The 23,031-nt window shown below is 55.2% G+C and overlaps 1 protein-coding gene across 4 annotated transcripts in view; it reads left to right on the top strand.

Annotated features, from left to right (window-relative positions):
• esr2a (estrogen receptor 2a) overlaps nucleotides 1–23,031 on the top strand; it is a 745,646-nt gene that overhangs the window by 632,280 nt on the left and 90,335 nt on the right. For all 4 annotated transcript variants that reach the window (XM_072494274.1, XM_072494258.1, XM_072494265.1 and 1 more), the window contains one exon: nucleotides 18,634–18,767. In XM_072494274.1, the coding sequence (XP_072350375.1) occupies nucleotides 18,634–18,767 (134 nt within the window). The remainder of the gene's footprint in view (nucleotides 1–18,633; nucleotides 18,768–23,031) is intronic.

Consider the following 23,031-nt stretch of genomic DNA (forward strand, 5'->3'; position numbering starts at 1 on the left):
GTGTAATGTGTGTGTGGGGCTGGGATGAGTGTGTGTGGGGAGTGTAATGTGTGTGTGCGGCTGGGATGAGTGTGTGTGGGGAGTGTAATGTGTGTGTGCGGCTGGGATGAGTGTGTGTGGGGAGTGTAATGTCTGTGTGTGGCTGGGATGAGTGTGTGTGGGGAGTGTAATGTGTGTGTGTGGCTGGGATGAGTGTGTGTGGGGAGTGTAATGTCTGTGTGTGGCTGGGATGAGTGTGTGTGGGGAGTGTAATGTCTGTGTGTGGCTGGGATGAGTGTGTGTGGGGAGTGTAATGTGTGTGTGTGGCTGGGATGAGTGTGTGTGGGGAGTGTAATGTCTGTGTGTGGCTGGGATGAGTGTGTGTGGGGAGTGTAATGTGTGTGTGTGGCTGGGATGAGTGTGTGTGGGGAGTGTAATATGTGTGCGCGGCTGGGATGAGTGTGTGTGGGGAGTGTAATGTGTGTGTGCGGCTGGGATGAGTGTGTGTGGGGAGTGTAATGTGTGTGTGCGCGGCTGGGATGTGTGTGTGTGGGGAGTGTAATGTCTGTGTGTGGCTGGGATGAGTGTGTGTGGGGAGTGCAGTGTGTGCGGGGAGTGCAGTGTGTGTGGGGAGTGCAGTGTGTGTGGGGAGTGCAGTGTGTGTGGGGAGTGTCTGGGTGAGTGTTTGGGGAGTGTGTAATGTGTGTGCGCGGCTGGGATGAGTGTGCGTGGGGAGTGTAATGTGTGTGCGCGGCTGGGATGAGTGTGTGCGGGGAGTGTAATGTGTGCGCGGCTGTGATGAGTGTGTGTGGGGAGTGTAATGTGTGTGTGTGGCTGGGATGAGTGTGTGTGGGGAGTGTAATGTGTGTGCGCGGCTGGGATGAGTGTGCGTGGGGAGTGTAATGTGTGTGTGCGGCTGGGATGAGTGTGTGTGGGGAGTGTAATGTGTGTGTGCGGCTGGGATGAGTGTGTGTGGGGATTGCAGTGTGCGCGCGGCTGGGATGAGTGTGTGTGGGGAGTGCAGTGTGTGTGCGGCTGAGATGAGTGTGTGTGGGGAGTGTAATGTGTGTGTGCGGCTGGGATGAGTGTGCGTGGGGAGTGTAATGTCTGTGTGTGGCTGGGATGAGTGTGTGTGGGGAGTGTAATGTGTGTGTGCGGCTGGGATGAGTGTGTGTGGGGAGTGTAATGTGTGTGTGCGGCTGGGATGAGTGTGTGTGGGGAGTGCAGTGTGTGTGGGGAGTGTCTGGGTGAGTGTGTGTGGGGAGTGTAATGTGTGAGTGCGGCTGGGATGAGTGTGTGTGGGGAGTGTAATGTGTGTGTGCGGCTGGGATGAGTGTGTGTGGGGATTGCAGTGTGCGCGCGGCTGGGATGAGTGTGTGTGGGGAGTGTAATGTGTGTGTGTGGCTGGGATGAGTGTGTGTGGGGAGTGTAATGTGTGTGCGCGGCTGGGATGAGTGTGCGTGGGGAGTGTAATGTGTGTGTGCGGCTGGGATGAGTGTGTGTGGGGAGTGTAATGTGTGTGTGTGGCTGGGATGAGTGTGTGTGGGGAGTGCAGTGTGTGTGTGCGGCTGGGATGAGTGTGTGTGGGGTGTGTAATGTGTGTGTGCGGCTGGGATGAGTGTGTGTGGGGAGTGTAATGTGTGTGTGTGGCTGGGATGAGTGTGTGTGGGGAGTGTAATGTGTGTGCGCGGCTGGGATGAGTGTGCGTGGGGAGTGTAATGTGTGTGTGCGGCTGGGATGAGTGTGTGTGGGGAGTGTAATGTGTGTGTGCGGCTGGGATGAGTGTGTGTGGGGAGTGTAATGTGTGTGTGCCGCTGGGATGAGTGTGTGTGGGGAGTGTAATGTGTGTGTGCGGCTGGGTGAGTGTGTGTGGGGAGTGTAATGTCTGTGTGTGGCTGGGATGAGTGTGTGTGGGGAGTGCAGTGTGTATGGGGAGTGCAGTGTGTGTGGGGAGTGCAGTGTGTGTGGGGAGTGCAGTGTGTGTGGGGAGTGTCTGGGTGAGTGTGTGTGGGGAGTGTAATGTGTGTGTGCGGCTGGGATGAGTGTGTGTGGGGAGTGTAATGTGTGTGTGCGGCTGGGATGAGTGTGTGTGGGGATTGCAGTGTGCGCGCGGCTGGGATGAGTGTGTGTGGGGAGTGCAGTGTGTGTGCGGCTGAGATGAGTGTGTGTGGGGAGTGTAATGTGTGTGTGCGGCTGGGATGAGTGTGCGTGGGGAGTGTAATGTCTGTGTGTGGCTGGGATGAGTGTGTGTGGGGAGTGTAATGTGTGAGTGCGGCTGGGATGAGTGTGTGTGGGGAGTGTAATGTGTGTGTGCGGCTGGGATGAGTGTGTGTGGGGATTGCAGTGTGCGCGCGGCTGGGATGAGTGTGTGTGGGGAGTGTAATGTGTGCGCGCGGCTGGGATGAGTGTGTGTGGGGAGTGCAGTGTGTGTGCGGCTGGGATGAGTGTGTGTGGGGAGTGTAATGTCTGTGTGTGGCTGGGATGAGTGTGTGTGGGGAGTGCAGTGTGTGTGGGGAGTGCAGTGTGTGTGGGGAGTGTCTGGGTGAGTGTGTGTGGGGAGTGTAATGTGTGCGCGGCTGGGATGAGTGTGTGTGGGGAGTGTAATGTGTGTGTGTGGCTGGGATGAGTGTGTGTGGGGAGTGTAATGTGTGTGCGGCTGGGATGAGTGTGTGTGGGGAGTGTAATGTGTGTGTGGCTGGGATGAGTGTGTGTGGGGAGTGTAATGTGTGTGTGGCTGGGATGAGTGTGTGTGGGGAGTGTAATGTGTGTGCGGCTGGGATGAGTGTGTGTGGGGAGTGTAAATTGTGTGTGCGGCTGGGATGAGTCTGTGTGGGGAGTGTAATGTGTGTGCGCGGCTGGGATGAGTGTGTGTGGGGAATGCAGTGCAGTGTGTGTGCGGCTGGGGTGAGTGTGTGTGGGGAGTGCAGTGCGTGTGTCCCGTGGGATGAGTGTGTGTGGGGAGTGTAATGTGTGTGTTCGGCTGGGATGAGTGTGTGTGGGGAGTGTAATGTGTGTGTGCGGCTGGGATGAGTGTGTGTGGGGAGTGTAATGTGTGTGTGCGGCTGGGATGAGTGTGTGTGGGGAGTGTAATGTGTGCGCCGCTGGGATGAGTGTGTGTGGGGAGTGTAATGTGTGTGTGTGGCTGGGATGAGTGTGTGTGGGGAGTGCAGTGTGTGTGCGGCTGGGATGAGTGTGTGTGGGGAGTGTAATGTGTGTGTGCGGCTGGGATGAGTGTGTGTGGGGAGTGTAATGTGTGTGTGTGGCTGGGATGAGTGTGTGTGGGGAGTGTAATGTGTGTGTGCGGCTGGGATGAGTCTGTGTGGGGAGTGTAATGTGTGTGCGCGGCTGGGATGAGTGTGTGTGGGGAGTGTAATGTGTGTGCGCGGCTGGGATGAGTGTGTGTGGGGAGTGTAATGTGTGTGTGTGACTGGGATGAGTGTGTGTGGGGAGTGCAGTGTGTGTGCGGCTGGGATGAGTGTGTGTGGGGAGTGTAATGTGTGTGTGCGGCTGGGATGAGTGTGTGTGGGGAGTGTAATGTGTGTGTGTGGCTGGGATGAGTGTGTGTGGGGAGTGTAATGTGTGTGTGCGGCTGGGATGAGTCTGTGTGGGGAGTGTAATGTGTGTGCGCGGCTGGGATGAGTGTGTGTGGGGAGTGTAATGTGTGTGCGCGGCTGGGATGAGTGTGTGTGGGGAGTGTAATGTGTGTGCGCGGCTGGGATGAGTGTGTGTGGGGAATGCAGTGCAGTGTGTGTGCGGCTGGGGGGAGTGTGTGTGGGGAGTGCAGTGCGTGTGTGCTGCTGGGATGAGTGTGTGTGGGGAGTGTAATGTGTGTGTGCGCGGCTGGGATGTGTGTGTGTGGGGAGTGCAGTGTGTGTGGGGAGTGCAGTGTGTGTGGGGAGTGCAGTGTGTGCGGGGAGTGCAGTGTGTGTGGCGAGTGCAGTGTGTGTGGGGAGTGCAGTGTGTGTGGGGAGTGTCTGGGTGAGTGTGTGTGGGGAGTGTAATGTGTGTGTGCGGCTGGGATGAGTGTGTGTGGGGAGTGTAATGTGTGTGTGCGGCTGGGATGAGTGTGTGTGGGGAGTGTAATGTGTGTGTGCGGCTGGGATGAGTGTGTGTGGGGAGTGTAATGTGTGTGTGCGGCTGGGATGAGTGTGTGTGGGGAGTGTAATGTGTGTGTGGGGCTGGGATGAGTGTGTGTGGGGAGCGTAATGTGTGTGTGCGGCTGGGATGAGTGTGTGTGGGGAGTGCAGTGTGTGTGCGGCTGGGATGAGTGTGTGTGGGGAGTGCAGTGTGTGTGTGCGGCTGGGATGAGTGTGTGTGGGGAGTGCAGTGTGTGTGGGGAGTGCAGTGTGTGTGGGGAGTGCAGTGTGTGTGGGGAGTGCAGTGTGTGTGGGGAGTGCAGTGTGTGTGGGGAGTGCAGTGTGTGTGGGGAGTGCAGTGTGTGTGGGGAGTGCAGTGTGCGTGGGGAGTGCAGTGTGCGTGGGGAGTGCAGTGTGCGTGGGGAGTGCAGTGTGCGTGGGGAGTGCAGTGTGCGTGGGGAGTGCAGTGTGTGTGGGGAGTGCAGTGTGTGTGGGGAGTGCAGTGTGTGTGGGGAGTGCAGTGTGTGTGGGGAGTGCAGTGTGTGTGGGGAGTGCAGTGTGCGTGGGGAGTGCAGTGTGCGTGGGGAGTGCAGTGTGTGTGGGGAGTGCAGTGTGTGTGGGGAGTGCAGTGTGTGCCGGGAGTGCAGTGTGTGTGGGGAGTGCCGTGTGCGTGGGGAGTGCCGTGTGCGTGGGGAGTGCAGTGTGCGCGGGGAGTGCAGTGTGTGTGGGGAGTGCAGTGTGTGTGGGGAGTGCAGTGTGTGTGGGGAGTGCAGTGTGTGTGGGGAGTGCAGTGTGTGTGGGGAGTGCAGTGAGTGCGGGGAGTGCAGTGTGTGCGGGGAGTGCAGTGTGCGTGGGGAGTGCAGTGTGCGTGGGGAGTGCAGTGTGTGTGGGGAGTGCAGTGTGTGTGGGGAGTGCAGTGTGTGTGGGGAGTGCAGTGTGTGTGGGGAGTGCAGTGTGCGTGGGGAGTGCAGTGTGCGTGGGGAGTGCAGTGTGTGTGGGGAGTGCAGTGTGTGTGGGGAGTGCAGTGTGCGTGGGGAGTGCAGTGTGTGTGGGGAGTGCAATGTGCGTGGGGAGTGCAGTGTGCGTGGGGAGTGCAGTGTGTGTGGGGAGTGCAGTGTGCGTGGGGAGTGCAGTGTGCGCGGGGAGCGCAGTGTGCGTGGGGAGTGCAGTGTGCGTGGGGAGTGCAGTGTGTGCGCGGCTGCAGCTTGTCAGCCTCCCGAGTGTCAATCACGGACCCGGCAAATCCGGCCCCGTTTTCCATTGGAATGGATTGTGTTCCGCGTGGCCGCGGTGCTAGCCCCTCACCGGGAGCGGAATCTGTCCGGGTGCGGCACCGGTTTAATGTCGTAATATTCCCCGGATTCTTCGTTGGCGTCAACACTCAGGACAGATTCTCCGTTTCTCCGACTAAGTGCGGAGGATCTGTGGGATTGTACCTGGAAAACAGTCGGCGCTCGCTCACCGTTGCTGCGACCGGAAAGGGGCCACGTGAAACTCCCGGCTCCCACAAAATACACGGCCGGCGAATTGCCCGGTCCGTGGCCGCGCATGGCGGCAACCTGCAGCGGTCACGCGGTACAACATGGCGCCTGCCGTGTGCGGACTCGACCTGCCAGATAGTGCACCCCCCCCCGGACATCCCCTACCAGTCCCCCCAGCACTCGCGGAAGCCCCCCCCCCGGACACCCGCTACCAGTCCCCCCAGCCCTCGCGGAAGCCCCCCCCCCCCGCACCGGCCAGAAGCACAGCGCAGGCGCACTGTGGCCGTGCTTGGCACCATCCGCAGTGGCCACACCGGGTTCCCGCACAGCTGGGACCGCACGCCGTCGGGAACCCAGCCCTTTGGGGGGAGGGCTTCTGGTGACACACTGAGGCCGTCGCAGCGTGTGGCACGTGCTGCGATAACGCTGTTTTGGAGGGGGCGGGGCATTCGAAACCAGCGGCAAACCGGCGTGATTTCGGCATCATAACGGATTCTCCGCCCGATCGCCGATTACGTCAGGGGCGGTGAACCCCACCCAGTGATTCTTAAACTCGATAACTTAATATAGGAACAAAATAAATAATTACTGCCAAAAACAAAAAGAACCCAGAAACAGATACACTCCAACCGGGGGCTGTCTTCAAAGTACCTGAGGACTGACCTAACCCAAACCACCCGACCCTCTCCCAGTCGCAGACTCACTCATTCCCCAACCCAACCACCCGACCCTCTCCCAGTCCCAGACCCTCTCCCTGCCCCAGACCCTCTCCCAGTCCCAGACCCGCTCCCAGTCCCAGACCCTCTCCCTGTCCCAGACCCTCTCCCTGTCCCAGACCCTCTCCCTGCCCCAGACCCTCTCCCAGTCCCAGACCCTCTCCCAGTCCCAGACCCTCTCCCTGTCCCAGACCCTCTCCCTGTCCCAGACCCTCTCCCAGTCCCAGACCCTCTCCCTGCCCCAGACCCTCACCCTGCCCCAGACCCTCTCCCTGCCCCAGACCCTCTCCCAGTCCCAGACCCTCTCCCAGTCCCAGACCCTCCCCCAGTCCCAGACCCTCTCCCAGTCCCAGACCCGCTCCCAGTCCCAGACCCTCTCCCAGTCCCAGACCCTCTCCCAGTCCCAGACCCTCCCCAGTCCCAGACCCTCTCCCTGCCCCAGACCCTCTCCCAGTCCCAGACCCTCTCCCAGTCCCAGACCCTACCCCAGTCCCAGACCCTCTCCCTGCCCCAGACCCTCTCCCTGCCCCAGACCCTCTCCCAGTCCCAGACCCTCTCCCTGCCCCAGACCCTCTCCCAGTCCCAGACCCTCTCCCAGTCCCAGACCCTCTCCCTGCCCCAGACCCTCTCCCAGTCCCAGACCCTCTCCCAGTCCCAGACCCTCCCCCAGTCCCAGACCCTCTCCCTGCCCCAGACCCTCTCCCTGCCCCAGACCCTCTCCCTGCCCCAGACCCTCTCCCAGCCCCAGACCCTCTCCCAGTCCCAGACCCTCTCCCAGTCCCAGACCCTCTCCCAGTCCCAGACCCTCTCCCAGTCCCAGACCCTCTCCCTGCCCCAGACCCTCTCCCAGTCCCAGACCCTCTCCCAGTCCCAGACCCTCTCCCAGTCCCAGACCCTCTCCCTGCCCCAGACCCTCTCCCAGTCCCAGAACCACTCCCAGTCCCAGACCCTCTCCCAGTCCCAGACCCTCTCCCAGTCCCAGACCCTCTCCCTGCCCCAGACCCTCTCCCAGTCCCAGACCCTGTCCCAGTCCCAGACCCTCTCCCTGCCCCAGACTCTCTCCCAGTCCCAGACCCTCTCCCAGTCCCAGACCCTGTCCCAGGCCCAGACCCTCTCCCTGCCCCAGACCCTCTCCCTGCCCCAGACCCTCTCCCAGTCCCAGACCCTCTCCCAGACCCAGACCCTCTCCCAGTCCCAGACCCTCTCCCAGTCCCAGACCCTCTCCCAGTCCCAGACCCTCTCCCTGCCCCAGACCCTCTCCCAGTCCCAGACCCTCTCCCAGTCCCAGACCCTCTCCCTGTCCCAGACCCTCTCCCTGCCCCAGACCCTCTCCCAGTCCCAGACCCTCTCCCAGTCCCAGACCCTCTCCCTGTCCCAGACCCTCTCCCTGCCCCAGACCCTCTCCCAGTCCCAGACCCTCTCCCAGTCCCAGACCCTCTCCCTGCCCCAGACCCTCACCCTGCCCCAGACCCTCTCCCTGCCCCAGACCCTCTCCCAGTCCCAGACCCTCTCCCAGTCCCAGACCCTCTCCCAGTCCCAGACCCTCTCCCAGTCCCAGACCCTCTCCCTGCCCCAGACCCTCTCCCAGTCCCAGACCCTCTCCCTACCCCAGACCCTCTCCCAGTCCCAGACCCTCTCCCAGTCCCAGACCCTCTCCCTGCCCCAGACCCTCTCCCAGCCCCAGACCCTCTCCCTACCCCAGACCCTCTCCCAGTCCCAGACCCTCTCCCAGTCCCAGACCCTCTCCCAGTCCCAGACCCTCTCCCAGTCCCAGACCCTCTCCCTGCCCCAGACCCTCTCCCAGTCCCAGACCCTCTCCCAGTCCCAGACCCTCTCCCAGTCCCAGACCCTTTCCCTGCCCCAGACCCTCTCCCAGTCCCAGACCCTCTCCCAGTCCCAGACTCTCTCCCAGTCCCAGACCCTCTCCCAGTCCCAGACCCTCTCCCAGTCCCAGACCCTCTCCCAGTCCCAGACCCTCTCCCTGCCCCAGACTCTCTCCCAGTCCCAGACCCTCTCCCAGTCCCAGACCCTCCCCCAGTCCCAGACTCTCTCCCTGCCCCAGACCCTCTCCCAGTCCCAGACCTTCTCCCAGTCGCAGACCCTCTCCCTGCCCCAGACCCTCTCCCTGTCCCAGACCCTCTCCCAGTCCCAGACCCTCTCCCAGTCCCAGACCCTCTCCCTGCCGCAGACCCTCTCCCTGCCGCAGACCCTCTCCCAGTCCCAGACCCTCTCCCAGTCCCAGACCCTCTCCCAGTCCCAGACCCTCTCCACGTCCCAGACCCTCTCCCTGCCGCAGACTCTCTCCCAGTCCCAGACCCTCTCCCAGTCCCAGACCCTCTCCCAGTCCCAGACCCTCTCCCAGTCCCAGACCCTCTCCCTGCCCCAGACCCTCTCCCTGCCCCAGACCCTCTCCCTGCCCCAGACCCTCTCCCAGTCCCAGACCCTCTCCCAGTCCCAGACCCTCTCCCAGTCCCAGACCCTCTCCCAGTCCCAGACCCTCTCCCAGTCCCAGTCCCTCTCCCAGTCCCAGACCCTCATCCTCCCCAATAAACAGAAGCAGTAAAACATCACAAATCACATTCCTCATAATTGATTGAATATGTCTCTGCTACACCAGGACAATCGAGGATAGGGGGCCGTCACGCTCACAATCCCCCTCCCTCCCTGCAGAAGAACATGATCAACAAGGAGCAATGTCCAGGATTACAGAACAGCCACAGGACAATCTGCACGATAAAGACATTCTCCACGTTGCCCAAGAAAATGAAGAATAAGACTCACATCCTCCCACCGTGCACAAGCTATGTAACTCAGCACACACCATGTAACCCAGCACACGCCATGTATCTCAGCACACACCATGTAACTCAGCACACGCCATTTAACCCAGCACACGCCATGTATCTCAGCACACACCATGTAACCCAGAACACGCCATGTAACCCAGAACACGCCATGTAACTCAGCACACACCATGTAACTCAGCACACGCCATGTATCTCAGCACACACCATGTAACTCAGCACACACCATGTAACCCAGAACACGCCATGTAACTCAGCACACGCCATGTATCTCAGAACACGCCATGTAACTCAGCACACACCATGTAACCCAGAACACGCCATGTAACTCAGCACACACCATGTAACTCAGCACACGCCATTTAACCCAGCACACGCCATGTATCTCAGCACACACCATGTAACTCAGCACACGCCATGTAACCCAGAACACGCCATGTAACTCAGCACACACCATGTAACTCAGCACACGCCATGTATCTCAGCACACACCATGTAACTCAGCACACACCATGTAACCCAGAACACGCCATGTAACTCAGCACACACCATGTAACTCAGCACACACCATGTAACTCAGCACACGCCATTTAACCCAGCACACGCCATGTATCTCAGCACACACCATGTAACTCAGCACACACCATGTAACTCAGCACACGCCATTTAACCCAGCACACGCCATGTATCTCAGCACACACCATGTAACTCAGCACACGCCATGTATCTCAGCACACACCATGTAACTCAGCACACACCATGTAACCCAGAACACGCCATGTAACTCAGCACACACCATGTAACTCAGCACACACCATGTAACTCAGCACACGCCATTTAACCCAGCACACGCCATGTAACTCAGCACACACCATGTAACCCAGAACACACCATGTAACCCAGAACACGCCATGTAACTCAGCACACACCATGTAACTCAGCACACACCATGTAACCCAGAACGCACCATGTAACCCAGCACAAGCCATGTAACCCAGCACACACCATGTAACTCAGCACACACCATGTAACTCAGAACACGCCATGTAATCCAGCACACACCATGTAACTCAGCACACACCATGTAACTCAGCACACGCCATGTAACCCAGCACACACCATGTAACTCAGCACACGCCATGTAACCCAGAACACGCCATGTAACCCAGCACAAGCCATGTAACCCAGCACACACCATGTAACTCAGCACACACCATGTAACTCAGAACACGCCATGTATCTCAGCACACACCATGTAACTCAGCACACGCCATTTAACCCAGCACACGCCATGTATCTCAGCACACACCATGTAACTCAGCACACACCATGTAACCCAGAACACGCCATGTAACCCAGAACACGCCATGTAACTCAGCACACACCATGTAACTCAGCACACGCCATGTATCTCAGCACACACCATGTAACTCAGCACACACCATGTAACCCAGAACACGCCATGTAACTCAGCACACGCCATGTATCTCAGAACACGCCATGTAACTCAGCACACACCATGTAACCCAGAACACGCCATGTAACTCAGCACACACCATGTAACTCAGCACACGCCATTTAACCCAGCACACGCCATGTATCTCAGCACACACCATGTAACTCAGCACACGCCATGTAACCCAGAACACGCCATGTAACTCAGCACACACCATGTAACTCAGCACACGCCATGTATCTCAGCACACACCATGTAACTCAGCACACACCATGTAACCCAGAACACGCCATGTAACTCAGCACACACCATGTAACTCAGCACACACCATGTAACTCAGCACACGCCATTTAACCCAGCACACGCCATGTATCTCAGCACACACCATGTAACTCAGCACACACCATGTAACTCAGCACACGCCATTTAACCCAGCACACGCCATGTATCTCAGCACACACCATGTAACTCAGCACACGCCATGTATCTCAGCACACACCATGTAACTCAGCACACACCATGTAACCCAGAACACGCCATGTAACTCAGCACACACCATGTAACTCAGCACACACCATGTAACTCAGCACACGCCATTTAACCCAGCACACGCCATGTAACTCAGCACACACCATGTAACCCAGAACACGCCATGTAACTCAGCACACACCATGTAACTCAGCACACACCATGTAACCCAGAACACACCATGTAACCCAGCACAAGCCATGTAACCCAGCACACACCATGTAACTCAGCACACACCATGTAACTCAGAACACGCCATGTAATCCAGCACACACCATGTAACTCAGCACACACCATGTAACTCAGCACACGCCATGTAACCCAGCACACACCATGTAACTCAGCACACGCCATGTAACCCAGAACACGCCATGTAACCCAGCACAAGCCATGTAACCCAGCACACACCATGTAACTCAGCACACACCATGTAACTCAGAACACGCCATGTAATCCAGCACACACCATGTAACTCAGCACACACCATGTAACTCAGCACACGCCATGTAACTCAGCACACACCATGTAACTCAGCACACGCCATGTAACCCAGCACACACCATGTAACTCAGCACACGCCATGTATCCCAGAACACGCCATGTAACCCAGCACAAGCCATGTAACCCAGCACACACCATGTAACTCAGCACACACCATGTAACTCAGCACACACCATGTAACTCAGCACACGCCATGTAACCCAGCACGCACCATGTAACTCAGCACACGCCATGTAACCCAGAACACGCCATATAACTCAGCACACACCATGTAACTCAGCACACGCCATGTAACCCAGAACACGCCATGTAAATCAGCATAAGCCATGTAACTCAGCACACGCCATGTAACTCAGCACACGCCATGTAACTCAGCACACGCCATGTAACCCAGAACACGCCATGTAACTCAGCACAAGCCATGTAACTCAGCACACGCCAAGTATCTCAGCACACACCATGTAACTCAGCACACGCCATGTAACCCAGCACACACCATGTAACTCAGCACACGCCATGTAACCCAGAACACGCCATGTAACTCAGCACAAGCCATGTAACTCAGCACAAGCCATGTAACTCAGCACACACCATGTAACTCAGCACACGCCATGTAACCCAGAACACGCCATGTAACTCAGCACAAGCCATGTAACTCAGCACACACCATGTAACCCAGAACACGCCATGTAACTCAGCACAAGCCATGTAACTCAGCACACGCCATGTAACCCAGCACACACCATGTAACTCAGCACACGCCATGTAACCCAGAACACGCCATGTAACTCAGCACAAGTCATGTAACTCAGCACAAGCCATGTAACTCAGCACACACCATGTAACTCAGCACACACCATGTAACTCAGCACAAGCCATGTAACTCAGCACACGCCATGTAACCCAGAACACGCCATGTAACTCAGCACACACCATGTAACCCAGAACATGCCATGTAACTCAGCACACACCATGTAACCCAGAACACGCCATGTAACCCAGAACATGCCATGTAACTCAGCACACACCATGTAACCCAGAACACGCCATGTAACTCAGCACACACCATGTAACCCAGAACACGCCATGTAACTCAGCACACACCATGTAACCCAGAACACGCCATGTAATTCAGCACACGCCATGTAACTCAGCACACGCCATTTAACCCAGCACGCACCATGTAAACCAGAACACGCCATGTAACCCAGCACATGCCACGTAGCCCAGCACACACCATGTAACCCAGAACATGCCATGTAACCTAGAACATGCCATGTAACCTAGAACACGCCATGTAACCAAGTACACACCATGTAATCCAGAACACTCCATGTAACCCAGCACAAGCCATGTAACCCAGCACATCCCATGTAACCCACACACGCCATGTAACCCCGAACATGCCATGTCACCCAGAACACGCCATGTAACCAAGCACATGCCATGTAACCCAGCGCAGGCCATGTAACCCAGCACACGCCATTAAACCCAGAATAAGCCATGTAACCCAGAACACGCCATGTAACCCAGAACACGCCATGTAACCCAGCACACGCCATGTAACCCAGCACACGCCATGTAACCAAGCACACACCATGTAAACCAGAACACGCCATATAACCAAGCACACGCCATTTAACCCAGCACACACCATGTAACCCAGCACACGCCATGTAACCCAGAATAAGCCATGTAACCCAGAACACGCCATGTAACCCAGAACACGCCATGTAACCCAGAATAAGCCATGTAACCCAGCACACACCATGTAACTCAGCACATGCCATGCAACCCAGCACACACCATGTAACCCAGAACACGCCATGTAACCCAGCACACACCATGTAACCCAGAACACGCCATGTAACCCAGCACACACCATGTAACCCAGCACACACCATGTAACTCAGCACATGCCATGCAACCCAGCACACACCATGTAACCCAGAACACGCCATGTAACTCAGCACACACCATGTAACCCAGAACACGCCATGTAACCCAGCACACACCATGTAACCCAGCACACACCATGTAACCCAGAACACGCCATGTAACCCAGCACACACCATGTAACCCAGAACACGCCATGTAACCCAGCACACACCATGTAACCCAGAACACGCCATGTAACCCAGCACACGCCATGTAACCCAGCACACGCCATGTAACCAAGCACACACCATGTAAACCAGAACACGCCATATAACCAAGCACACACCATGTAACCCAGCACACGCCATGTAACCCAGCACACACCATGTAACTCAGCACATGCCATGCAACCCAGCACACACCATGTAACCCAGAACACGCCATGTAACCCAGCACACACCATGTAACCCAGCACACACCATGTAACCCAGCACACGCCATGTAACCCAGCACACACCATGTAACCCAGCACACACCATGTAACCCAGCACACACCAGGTAACCCAGCACCTGCCATGTAACGCAGAAAACGCCATGTAACCCAGAACACGCCATGTAACCCAGCACATGGCATGTAACCCAGCACACACCATGTAACCCAGCACACGCCATGTAACCCAGCACACACCATGTAACGCAGCACACACCATGTAACCCAGCACACGCCATGTAACCCAGCACACACCATGTAACCCAGCACACACCATGTAACCCAGCACACGCCATGTAACCCAGAACACACCATGTAACCCAGCACAAGCCATGTAACCCAGAACACACCATGTAACCCAGCACAAGCCATGTAACCGAGCACACGCCATGTAACCCAGCACACACCATGTAACCCAGCACAAGCCATGTAACCCAGCACACACCATGTAACCCAGCACAAGCCATGTAACCCAGCACACACCATGTAACCCAGCACACACCATGTAACCCAGAACACACCATTTAACCGAGAAACTGACGAATATGAGATGTGCACGGGGATGAAATGACGGATTCTATGATGATCAGAGCGGGAGCTCATGGAAACATAACCGCTCGCGCGCTAACATCACGTGACCCTGTCAATCCCTCTCAAATTTAATAAGCCGATAATTGCAGCTCCCTGTCAGCTGTGTCTCCGGGAGAGTTGGTCTCAAATCGGAGTCAGAGAGCTGGGTTCACACTCCATCCGGGGGCACCAGCTTGTGGGGCAAGTCCAAACGCCCGCGAAGCAGAGTCCCGATTTGGGGGTGTAAAGCAGGGTCTGTCTCCGGGTCTGCAGCCAGACCTCGGGCACCAGGGCATTGCCAGCCTGGCAGGGTGGCAGCGGGAGTGCTAGCGTACCGCGCTGTCCAGAGCCCGACCACCAGGGGGTCTCCGATGGCCAGGAACCACCCACCCAGGTGTAGACCAGCGCTAAACGGCGCCACAGCGAGGATCCGGGGGCACGGGACAATGGGCACCGATATATCTCAATGAGCTGAGTGGTTCACTGTGTTAATCTGGAGGGCCCTGCCCAGCGAGGACAAGGTTCCGATCGCAATATCTCACCACATCGCGTTAGTGGGAGGCCAATCGCGAGAGATAACGGGCACGCCTTATCACTGAGGGAGTGCCGCACTGTCAGAGGGTCAGTACTGAGGGAGTGCCGCACTGTCAGAGGGTCAGTACTGAGGGAGTGCCGCATGTCAGAGGGTCAGTACTGAGGGAGTGCCGCACTGTCAGAGGGTCAGTACTGAGGGAGTGCTGCACTGTCAGAGGGTCAGTACTGAGGGAGTGCTGCACTGTCAGAGGGTCAGTACTGAGGGAGTGCTGCACTGTCAGAGGGTCAGTACTGAGGGAGTGTCGCACTGTCAGAGGGTCAGTACTGAGGGAGTGCTGCACTGTCAGAGGGTCAGTGCTGAGGGAGTGCTGCACTGTCAGAGGGTCAGTACTGAGGGAGTGCTGCACTGTCGGAGGGTCAGTACTGTGGGAGTGCTGCACTGTCAGAGGGTCAGTACAGAGGGAGTGCTGCACTGTCAGAGAGTCAGTACTGAGGGAGTGCTGCACTGTCAGAGGGTCAGTACAGAGGGAGTGCCGCACTGTCAGAGGGTCAGTACAGAGGGAGTGCTGCAATGTCAGAGGGTCAGTACTGTGGGAGTGCTGCACTGTCAGAGGGTCAGTACAGAGGGAGTGCTGCACTGTCAGAGGGTCAGTACTGAGGGAGTGCTGCAATGTCAGAGGGTCAGTACTGAGGGAGTGCTGCACTGTCAGAGGGTCAGTACTGAGGGAGTGCTGCAATGTCAGAGGGTCAGTACTGAGGGAGTGCTGCACTGTCAGAGGGTCAGTACAGAGGGAGTGCTGCACTGTCAGAGGGTCGGTACTGTGGGAGTGCTGCACTGTCAGAGGGTCGGTACTGAGGGAGTGCTGCACTGTCAGAGGGTCAGTACTGTGGGAGAGCTGCACTGTCAGAGGGTCAGTACTGAGGGAGTGCTGCACTGTCAGAGGGTCAGTACTGAGGGAGTGCTGCACTGTCAGAGGGTCAGTGCTGAGGGAGTGCTGCACTGTCAGAGGGTCAGTACTGAGGGAGTGCTGCACTGTCAGAGGGTCAGTACTGAGGGAGCACCGCACTGTCAGAGGGTCAGTACTGAGGGAGTGCTGCACTGTCAGAGGGTCAGTACTGAGGGAGTGCTGCACTGTCAGAGGGTCAGTGCTGAGGGAGTGCTGCACTGTCAGACGGTCAGTACTGAGGGAGTGCTGCACTGTCAGAGGGTCAGTACTGAGGGAGTGCTGCACTGTCAGAGGGTCAGTGCTGAGGGAGTGCTGCACTGTCAGAGGGTCAGTGCTGAGGGAGTGCTGCACTGTCAGAGGGTCAGTGCTGAGGGAGTGCCGCACTGTCAGAGGGTCAGTACTGAGGGAGTGCCGCACTGTCAGAGGTTCAGTACTGAGGGAGTGCTGCACTGTCAGAGGGTCAGTACTGAGGGAGTGCTGCACTGTCAGAGGGTCAGTACTGAGGGAGTGCTGCACTGTCAGAGGGTCAGTACTGAGGGAGTGCCGCACAGTCAGAGGGTCAGTACTGAGGGAGTGCTGCACTGTCAGAAGGTCAGTACTGAGGGAGTGCTGCACTGTCAGAGGGTCAGTACTGAGGGAGTGCCGCACTGTCAGAGGGTCAGTACTGAGGGAGTGCCGCACTGTCAGAGGGTCAGTACTGAGGGAGTGCCGCACTGTCAGAGGGTCAGTACTGAGGGAGTGCTGCACTGTCAGAGGGTCAGTACTGAGGGAGCGCCGCACTGTCAGAGGGTCAGTACTGAGGGAGTGCCGCACTGTCAGAGGGTCAGTACTGAGGGAGTGCTGCACTGTCAGAGGGTCAGTACTGAGGGAGTGCCGCACTGTCAGAAGGTCAGTACTGAGGGAGTACTGCACTGTCAGAGGGTCAGTACTGAGGGAGTGCCGCACTGTCAGAGGGTCAGTACTGAGGGAGTGCTGCACTGTCAGAGGGTCAGTACTGAGGGAGTGCTGCACTGGGTTTTTCCATTATTCTGTCCAATATTTATCCCGTGACCTAATTCATTAAAATAGTTGTCTGGCCATCGGCCACTTTCCCATCGCTGTTTGTGGGAGCTTAGTCTTCATCCAATATCACGGCTTCAATCCCGCTGTGAAGTCCTTTTGGAGAGCCTGCGGTCAAAGGAGATGTGTGTATACACGAGTCTGTGTACACGAGTCTGTGTGTACACGATCTGTGTATACACGAGTCTGTGTGTACAGGTGTCTGTGTGTACACGAGTCTGTGTGCACACTAGTCTGTGTACACACGAGTCTTTGTGTACACGAGTCTGCGTGTACACGAGTCTGCGTGTACACGAGTCTGCGTGTACATGAGTCTGTGTGTACACGAGTCTGTGTATACACGAGTCTGTATACAGGAGTCTGTGTGTAAACGTTTCTGTGTATACACGCTTCTGTGTGTACTCGAGTGTGTGTACACACGAGTCTGTGTGTACACGGGTCTGTGTGTACACGATCTGTGTATACACGAGTCTGTGTGTACAGGTGTCTGTGTGTACACGAGTCTGTGTGCACACTAGTCTGTGTACACACGAGTCTTTGTGTACACGAGTCTGCGTGTACACGAGTCTGCGTGTACACGAGTCTGCGTGTACATGAGTCTGTGTGTACACGAGTCTGTGTATACACGAGTCTGTATACAGGAGTCTGTGTGTACATGAGTCTGTGTATACACGAGTCTGTGTGTACACGAGTGTGTATACACAAGTCTGTGTATACAGGGGTCTGTGTGTACACGAGTCTGTGTGCACACTGGTCTGTGTACACATGAGTCTTTGTGTACACGAGTCTGCGTGTACACGAGTCTGCGTGTACACGAGTCTGCGTGTACACGAGTGTGTATACACGAGCCTGTGTATACAGGGGTCTGTGTGTACACGAGTCTGTGTATACACGAGTCTGTGTATACAGGAGCCTGTGTACACGAGTCTATGTATACACGAGTCTGTATACACGAGTCTGTGTACACAAGTCTGTATACACGGGTCTGTGTGTACACGAGTCTGAATATACACGAGTCTGTGCGCACTCCCTCATCATCACCTTTCGTAATACTCACTGCTCATTACAGATTAAACTGAACCCAAGTTGTAGGGTTCCTCGTGTGGAGCAGGAGAGAGAGACTAGGGTCCCACCCCTGCAGAGGCAGGCCCTTCACCCATCGTGCCTGCCCTTAGAATGTGCTATCCCTTCCTCTTTCCCCATAACCCCGCAGATCTTTGCTTTGACTTATTTATCCATCCAACTCTGGTTTGAAAGTTATTATTGAATCTGCTCTCGTTACCTTTTCAGGCAGCAGTTTGCGGATCACAGCAACTCGCTCTGTTAAATATTCCTCCTTATTCCCACAACAAAAACAGTAAATACTGGGATTACTGCGACTGGTATGGCTTTCTGCTTCTTTTCCCCAATCACCTGATACCTGCGCCTTCTGGTTGTGAACCCAGGAGAGTCAACGTTTCCTTATTCACGCTCTCGAAACCATTGTTCGTTTGGAGCACCTCTATTCAGTCCCACCGCAACCTCAGAACAATCTCAGATTCCGCCATCCCACCTCTAACTATCTTCTCTCGCCATCTCCACTCATTGGGGTTTTTTTTAATCTCCTGTCTGTAGGGATGAGGGACAATGTGTCGAGGGCATTCTGGAAATCTTTGACATGTTGCTCGCTGCGACCTCGCGGTTCCGCGAGTTGAAACTGCAACATGAGGAATATCTCTGCTTGAAAGCCATGGTCCTGCTCAACTCCAGTGAGTAACACAAAATGTGATTTCTTTATGTTTGAAGGTTTTCCCGCACTGAGATTTGTTCCTGCTCGGCCGGTGTGGTCAGCCCGGGAGGTGGACGGTGGCCTTCCGTCCTCTGGTCGAATCTTCTCAACCTGTTCTCTGTTTTAAATGAAAACACTTTCTTGGCCTGCGTTGGTCTGCAGGAGTGGGGGCTGCAACATGTGCACAATCCCTTCCATCATAACCTCAGCCCTCGTCAGAGCAAAGCTTTGGAATTCAGGGAGCTGCTATTTTCATAGATTCATAGAATTCATAGAAGGGGACCATTCGGCCCATCGAGGCTGTACCGGCCCTTGGAAAGAGCACCCTAATTAAGCCCACACCTCCACCCTCTCCCCGTAACCCAGTAACCCTACCGAACCTTTTTGGACACCTAAGGGCCAATCTACCTAACCTGCACATCTTTGGACTGTGGGAGGAAACCGGAGCACCCGGAGGAAACCCACACAGACACGGGGAGAACGTGCAGACTCCGCACAGACAGCGACCCAGCGGGGAATCGAACCTGGGACCCTGGAGCTGTGAATCTACATCTTTTCATCCAATCACAAATCTGACACAGCCCTGTAGATGATGTCCCATCCGGCCTCACAGTGTCTCCGTGAGCAGGTCATTTGTTTGAAATTCGAGTGAACTCTTCCACGTCACGTCAGCATGGGAGCCGGAGGAGAGAGGAGAGGGGCTCAGTCCGGCTGAGAGAGGAGAGCGCAGAGGAAGGGAGGCAAGAGGTGGAAGCGGGGACTGGGGGTGGAGGATAGACGGGCAGAGGGGAGGGGATACAGGGAAGAGGAGAGGAGGAGAGCCAAGGGGCTGGGCTGGAGGGGCTCAGGTTAGGGTCTTTCCTGGGATGGTGTCATTTGGTTGCTTTGTCCTTCTGCAGCCGTTAAATCTGTCAACAGAGCGGGCTTCCTTGTGGTTATCTATACACGGGACAGAGGTATCTCGCACATCGATGAGGTTATCTATACACGGGACAGACGTATCGCACACATCGATGAGGTTATCTATACACGGGACAGACGTATCGCACACATCGATGAGGTTATCTATACACGGGACAGACGTATCGCACACATCGATGAGGTTATCTATACACGGGACAGAGGTATCGCACACATCGATGAGGGTATCTACACACAGGACAGAGGGATCTGACACATCAATGAGGTTATCTATACACAGGACAGAGGTATCGCACACATAGATGAGGTTATCTATACACAGGACAGAGATATCTGCACATCGATGAGGTTATCTATGCACAGGACACAGGTATCGCACACAACGCTGAGTTTATCTATACACAGGACAGAGGTATCGCACACATCGATGAGGTTATCTATACACAGGACAGAGGTATCGCACACATCGATGGGTTTGCACTGAGTGCTGAACTTGGTGCATTTGAGTGCTATAGTGAGAGTTTGGTGACTGAGGGAGTATAAGGCTTCATTGTTATCTAAAGTCTAGTCTTTCTTTTATTTAGTTAATTAACTTAAAAGTTGCTGTTTGGTTTAGATGAAGGTGAATTTTCAATCAGCTTTAAACAAAGCTTCTACTTGTAGGTACTTGCAGCTGGAGCTTGTTAATTAGTTAATTGGATTAGGCCAGTTTTCAGAGGCTAGATTCACAGTATAAAAGTGATCCCCAACAGTGCAGACTTTGTTTGCACTGAGTGCTGAATTTGGTGCATTTGAGTGCTATAGTGAGAGTTTGGTGACTGAGGGAGTGCTGAATTTGGTGCATTTGAGTGCTATAGTGAGAGTTTGGTGACTGAGGGAGTTAGGTGAGGAGGGAGTAAGGTGCTCCTTTCATTTTGTTTCCTACATTTCCGCAAAGAGTGAGAAGAGAGCCAGGAGTTTACAGAGAGTGCAGCTGACTGGGAGCAGAGCCGGAGGGCGGAGACCCAGTTGGTCCACAGGGCAGCTATATTCTGTAAGGTAAGAGGGGATGGAGGCTAGGCCAGTTGCATGCTCCTCCTGTAGGATGTGGGTGGTGAGGGATACCACCGGTGTCCCCGCTGACTATACCTGCGGGAAGTGCACCCAACTCCAGCTCCTCAAAGACCGTGTTAGGGAACTGGAGCTGAAGCTGGATGAACTTCGGATCATCCGGGAGGCAGAGGGGGTGATTGAGAAGAGTTACAGGGAGGTAACCACACCCAAGGTACAGGACAAGAATAGCTGGGTTACACTCAGGGGGAAAAAAAACAAACAGGCAGACAGTGCAGGGATCCCTCGTGGCCGTTCCCCTTCAAAACAAGTATACCGTTCCCCTTCAAAACAAGTATACCGTTTTGGATGCTGTTGGGGGGGATGACCTACCGGGGGAAGGCCCTAGCGGCCAGGTCTCGGGCACTGAGTCTGGCTCTGGGGCTCAGAAGGGAAGGGAGGAGAATAGAAAAGCAATAGTAGTAGGAGATTCAATGGTTAGGGGAATAGATAGGAGATTCTGTGGTCGCGAGCGAGACTCCCGGAAGGTATGTTGCCTCCCGGGTGCCAGGGCCAGGGATGTCTCGGATCGTGTCTTCAGGATCCTTAAGGGGGAGGGGAGCAGCCAGAAGCCGTGGTGCACATTGGTACCAACGACGTAGGTAGGAAAAGGGGTGTGGAGGTAATAAACGAGTTTAGGGAGTTAGGCTGGAAGTTAAAAGCCAGGACAGACAGAGTTGTCATCTCTGGTTTGTTGCCGGTGCCACGTGATAGCGAGGCTAGAAATAGGGAGAGAGTGCAGTTGAACACGTGGCTGCAGGAATGGTGCAGGAGGGAGGGCTTCAGGTATTTGGATAATTGGAGCGCATTCTGGGGCAGGTGGGACCTGTACAAGCAGGACGGGTTGCATCTGAACCAGAGGGGCACCAATATCCTGGGAGGGAGGTTTTCTAGTACTCTTCGGGAGGGTTTAAACTAATTTGGCTGGGGAATGGGAACCAGATTTGTAGTCCAGCAACTAAGGTAGCCGATATTCAGGACGCCAAAGCGTGTAATGAGGCAGTGGGGAAGGGAACACTGACAAAGGAGAGTACTTGCAGGCACGGAGATGGGTTGAAGTGTGTATACTTCAACGCAAGAAGCATCAGGAATAAGGTGGGTGAACTTAAGGCATGGATCGGTACTTGGGGCTACGATGTGCTGGCCATCACGGAAACTTGGATAGAAGAGGGGCAGAAATGGTTGTTGGAGGTCCCTGGTTATAGATGTTTCAATAAGATTAGGGAGGGTGGTAAAAGAGGTGGGGGGTGGCATTGTTAATTAGAGATAGTATAACAGCTGCAGAAAGGCAGTTCGAGGAGTATCACCCTAATGAGGTAGTATGGGTTGAAGTCAGAAATAGGAAAGGAGCAGTCACCTTGTTAGGAGTTTTCTATAGGCCCCCCAATAGTAGCAGAGATGTGGAGGAACAGATTGGGAAACAGATTTTGGAAAGGTGCAGAAGTCACAGGGTAGTAGTCATGGGTGACTTTAACTTCCCAAACATTGAGTGGAAACTCTTTAGATCAAATAGTTTGGATGGGGTGGTGTGTGTGCATTGTGTCCAGGAAGCTTTTCTAACACAGTATGTAGATTGTCCGACCAGAGGAGGGGCAATATTGGATTTAGTACTTGGTAATGAACCAGGGCAAGTGATAGATTTGTTAGTGGGGGAGCATTTTGGAGATAGTGACCATAATTCTGTGACTTTCACTTTAGTAATGGAGAGGGATAGGTGCGTGCAACAGGGCAAGGTTTACAATTGGGGGAAAGGTAAATATGATGTTGTCAGACAAGAATTGAAGTGCATAAGTTGGGAACATAGGCTGTCAGGGAAGGACACAAGTGAAATGTGGAACTTGTTCAAGGAATAGGTACTACGTGTCCTTGATATGTATGTCCCTGTCAGGCAGGGAAGAGATGGTCGAGTGAGGGAACCATGGTTGACAAGAGAGGTTGAATGTCTTGTTAAGAGGAAAAAGGTGACTTCTGTAAGACTGAGGAAACAAGGTACAGACAGGGCGCTGGAGGGATACAAGATAGCCAGGAGGGAACTGAAGAAAGGGATTAGGAGAGCTAAGAGAGGGCATGAACAATCTTTGGCGGGTAGGATCAAGGAAAACCCCACGGCCTTTTACACATACTTGAGAAATATGAGAATGACTAGAGCGAGGGTAGGTCCGATCAAGGACAGTAGCGGGAGATTGTGTATGGAGTCTGAAGAGATAGGAGAGGTCTTGAACGAGTACTTTTCT

Source organism: Scyliorhinus torazame, chromosome 2 (assembly GCF_047496885.1).
Source record: "Scyliorhinus torazame isolate Kashiwa2021f chromosome 2, sScyTor2.1, whole genome shotgun sequence".
In the NCBI taxonomy this organism is placed as follows: domain Eukaryota; kingdom Metazoa; phylum Chordata; class Chondrichthyes; order Carcharhiniformes; family Scyliorhinidae; genus Scyliorhinus; species Scyliorhinus torazame.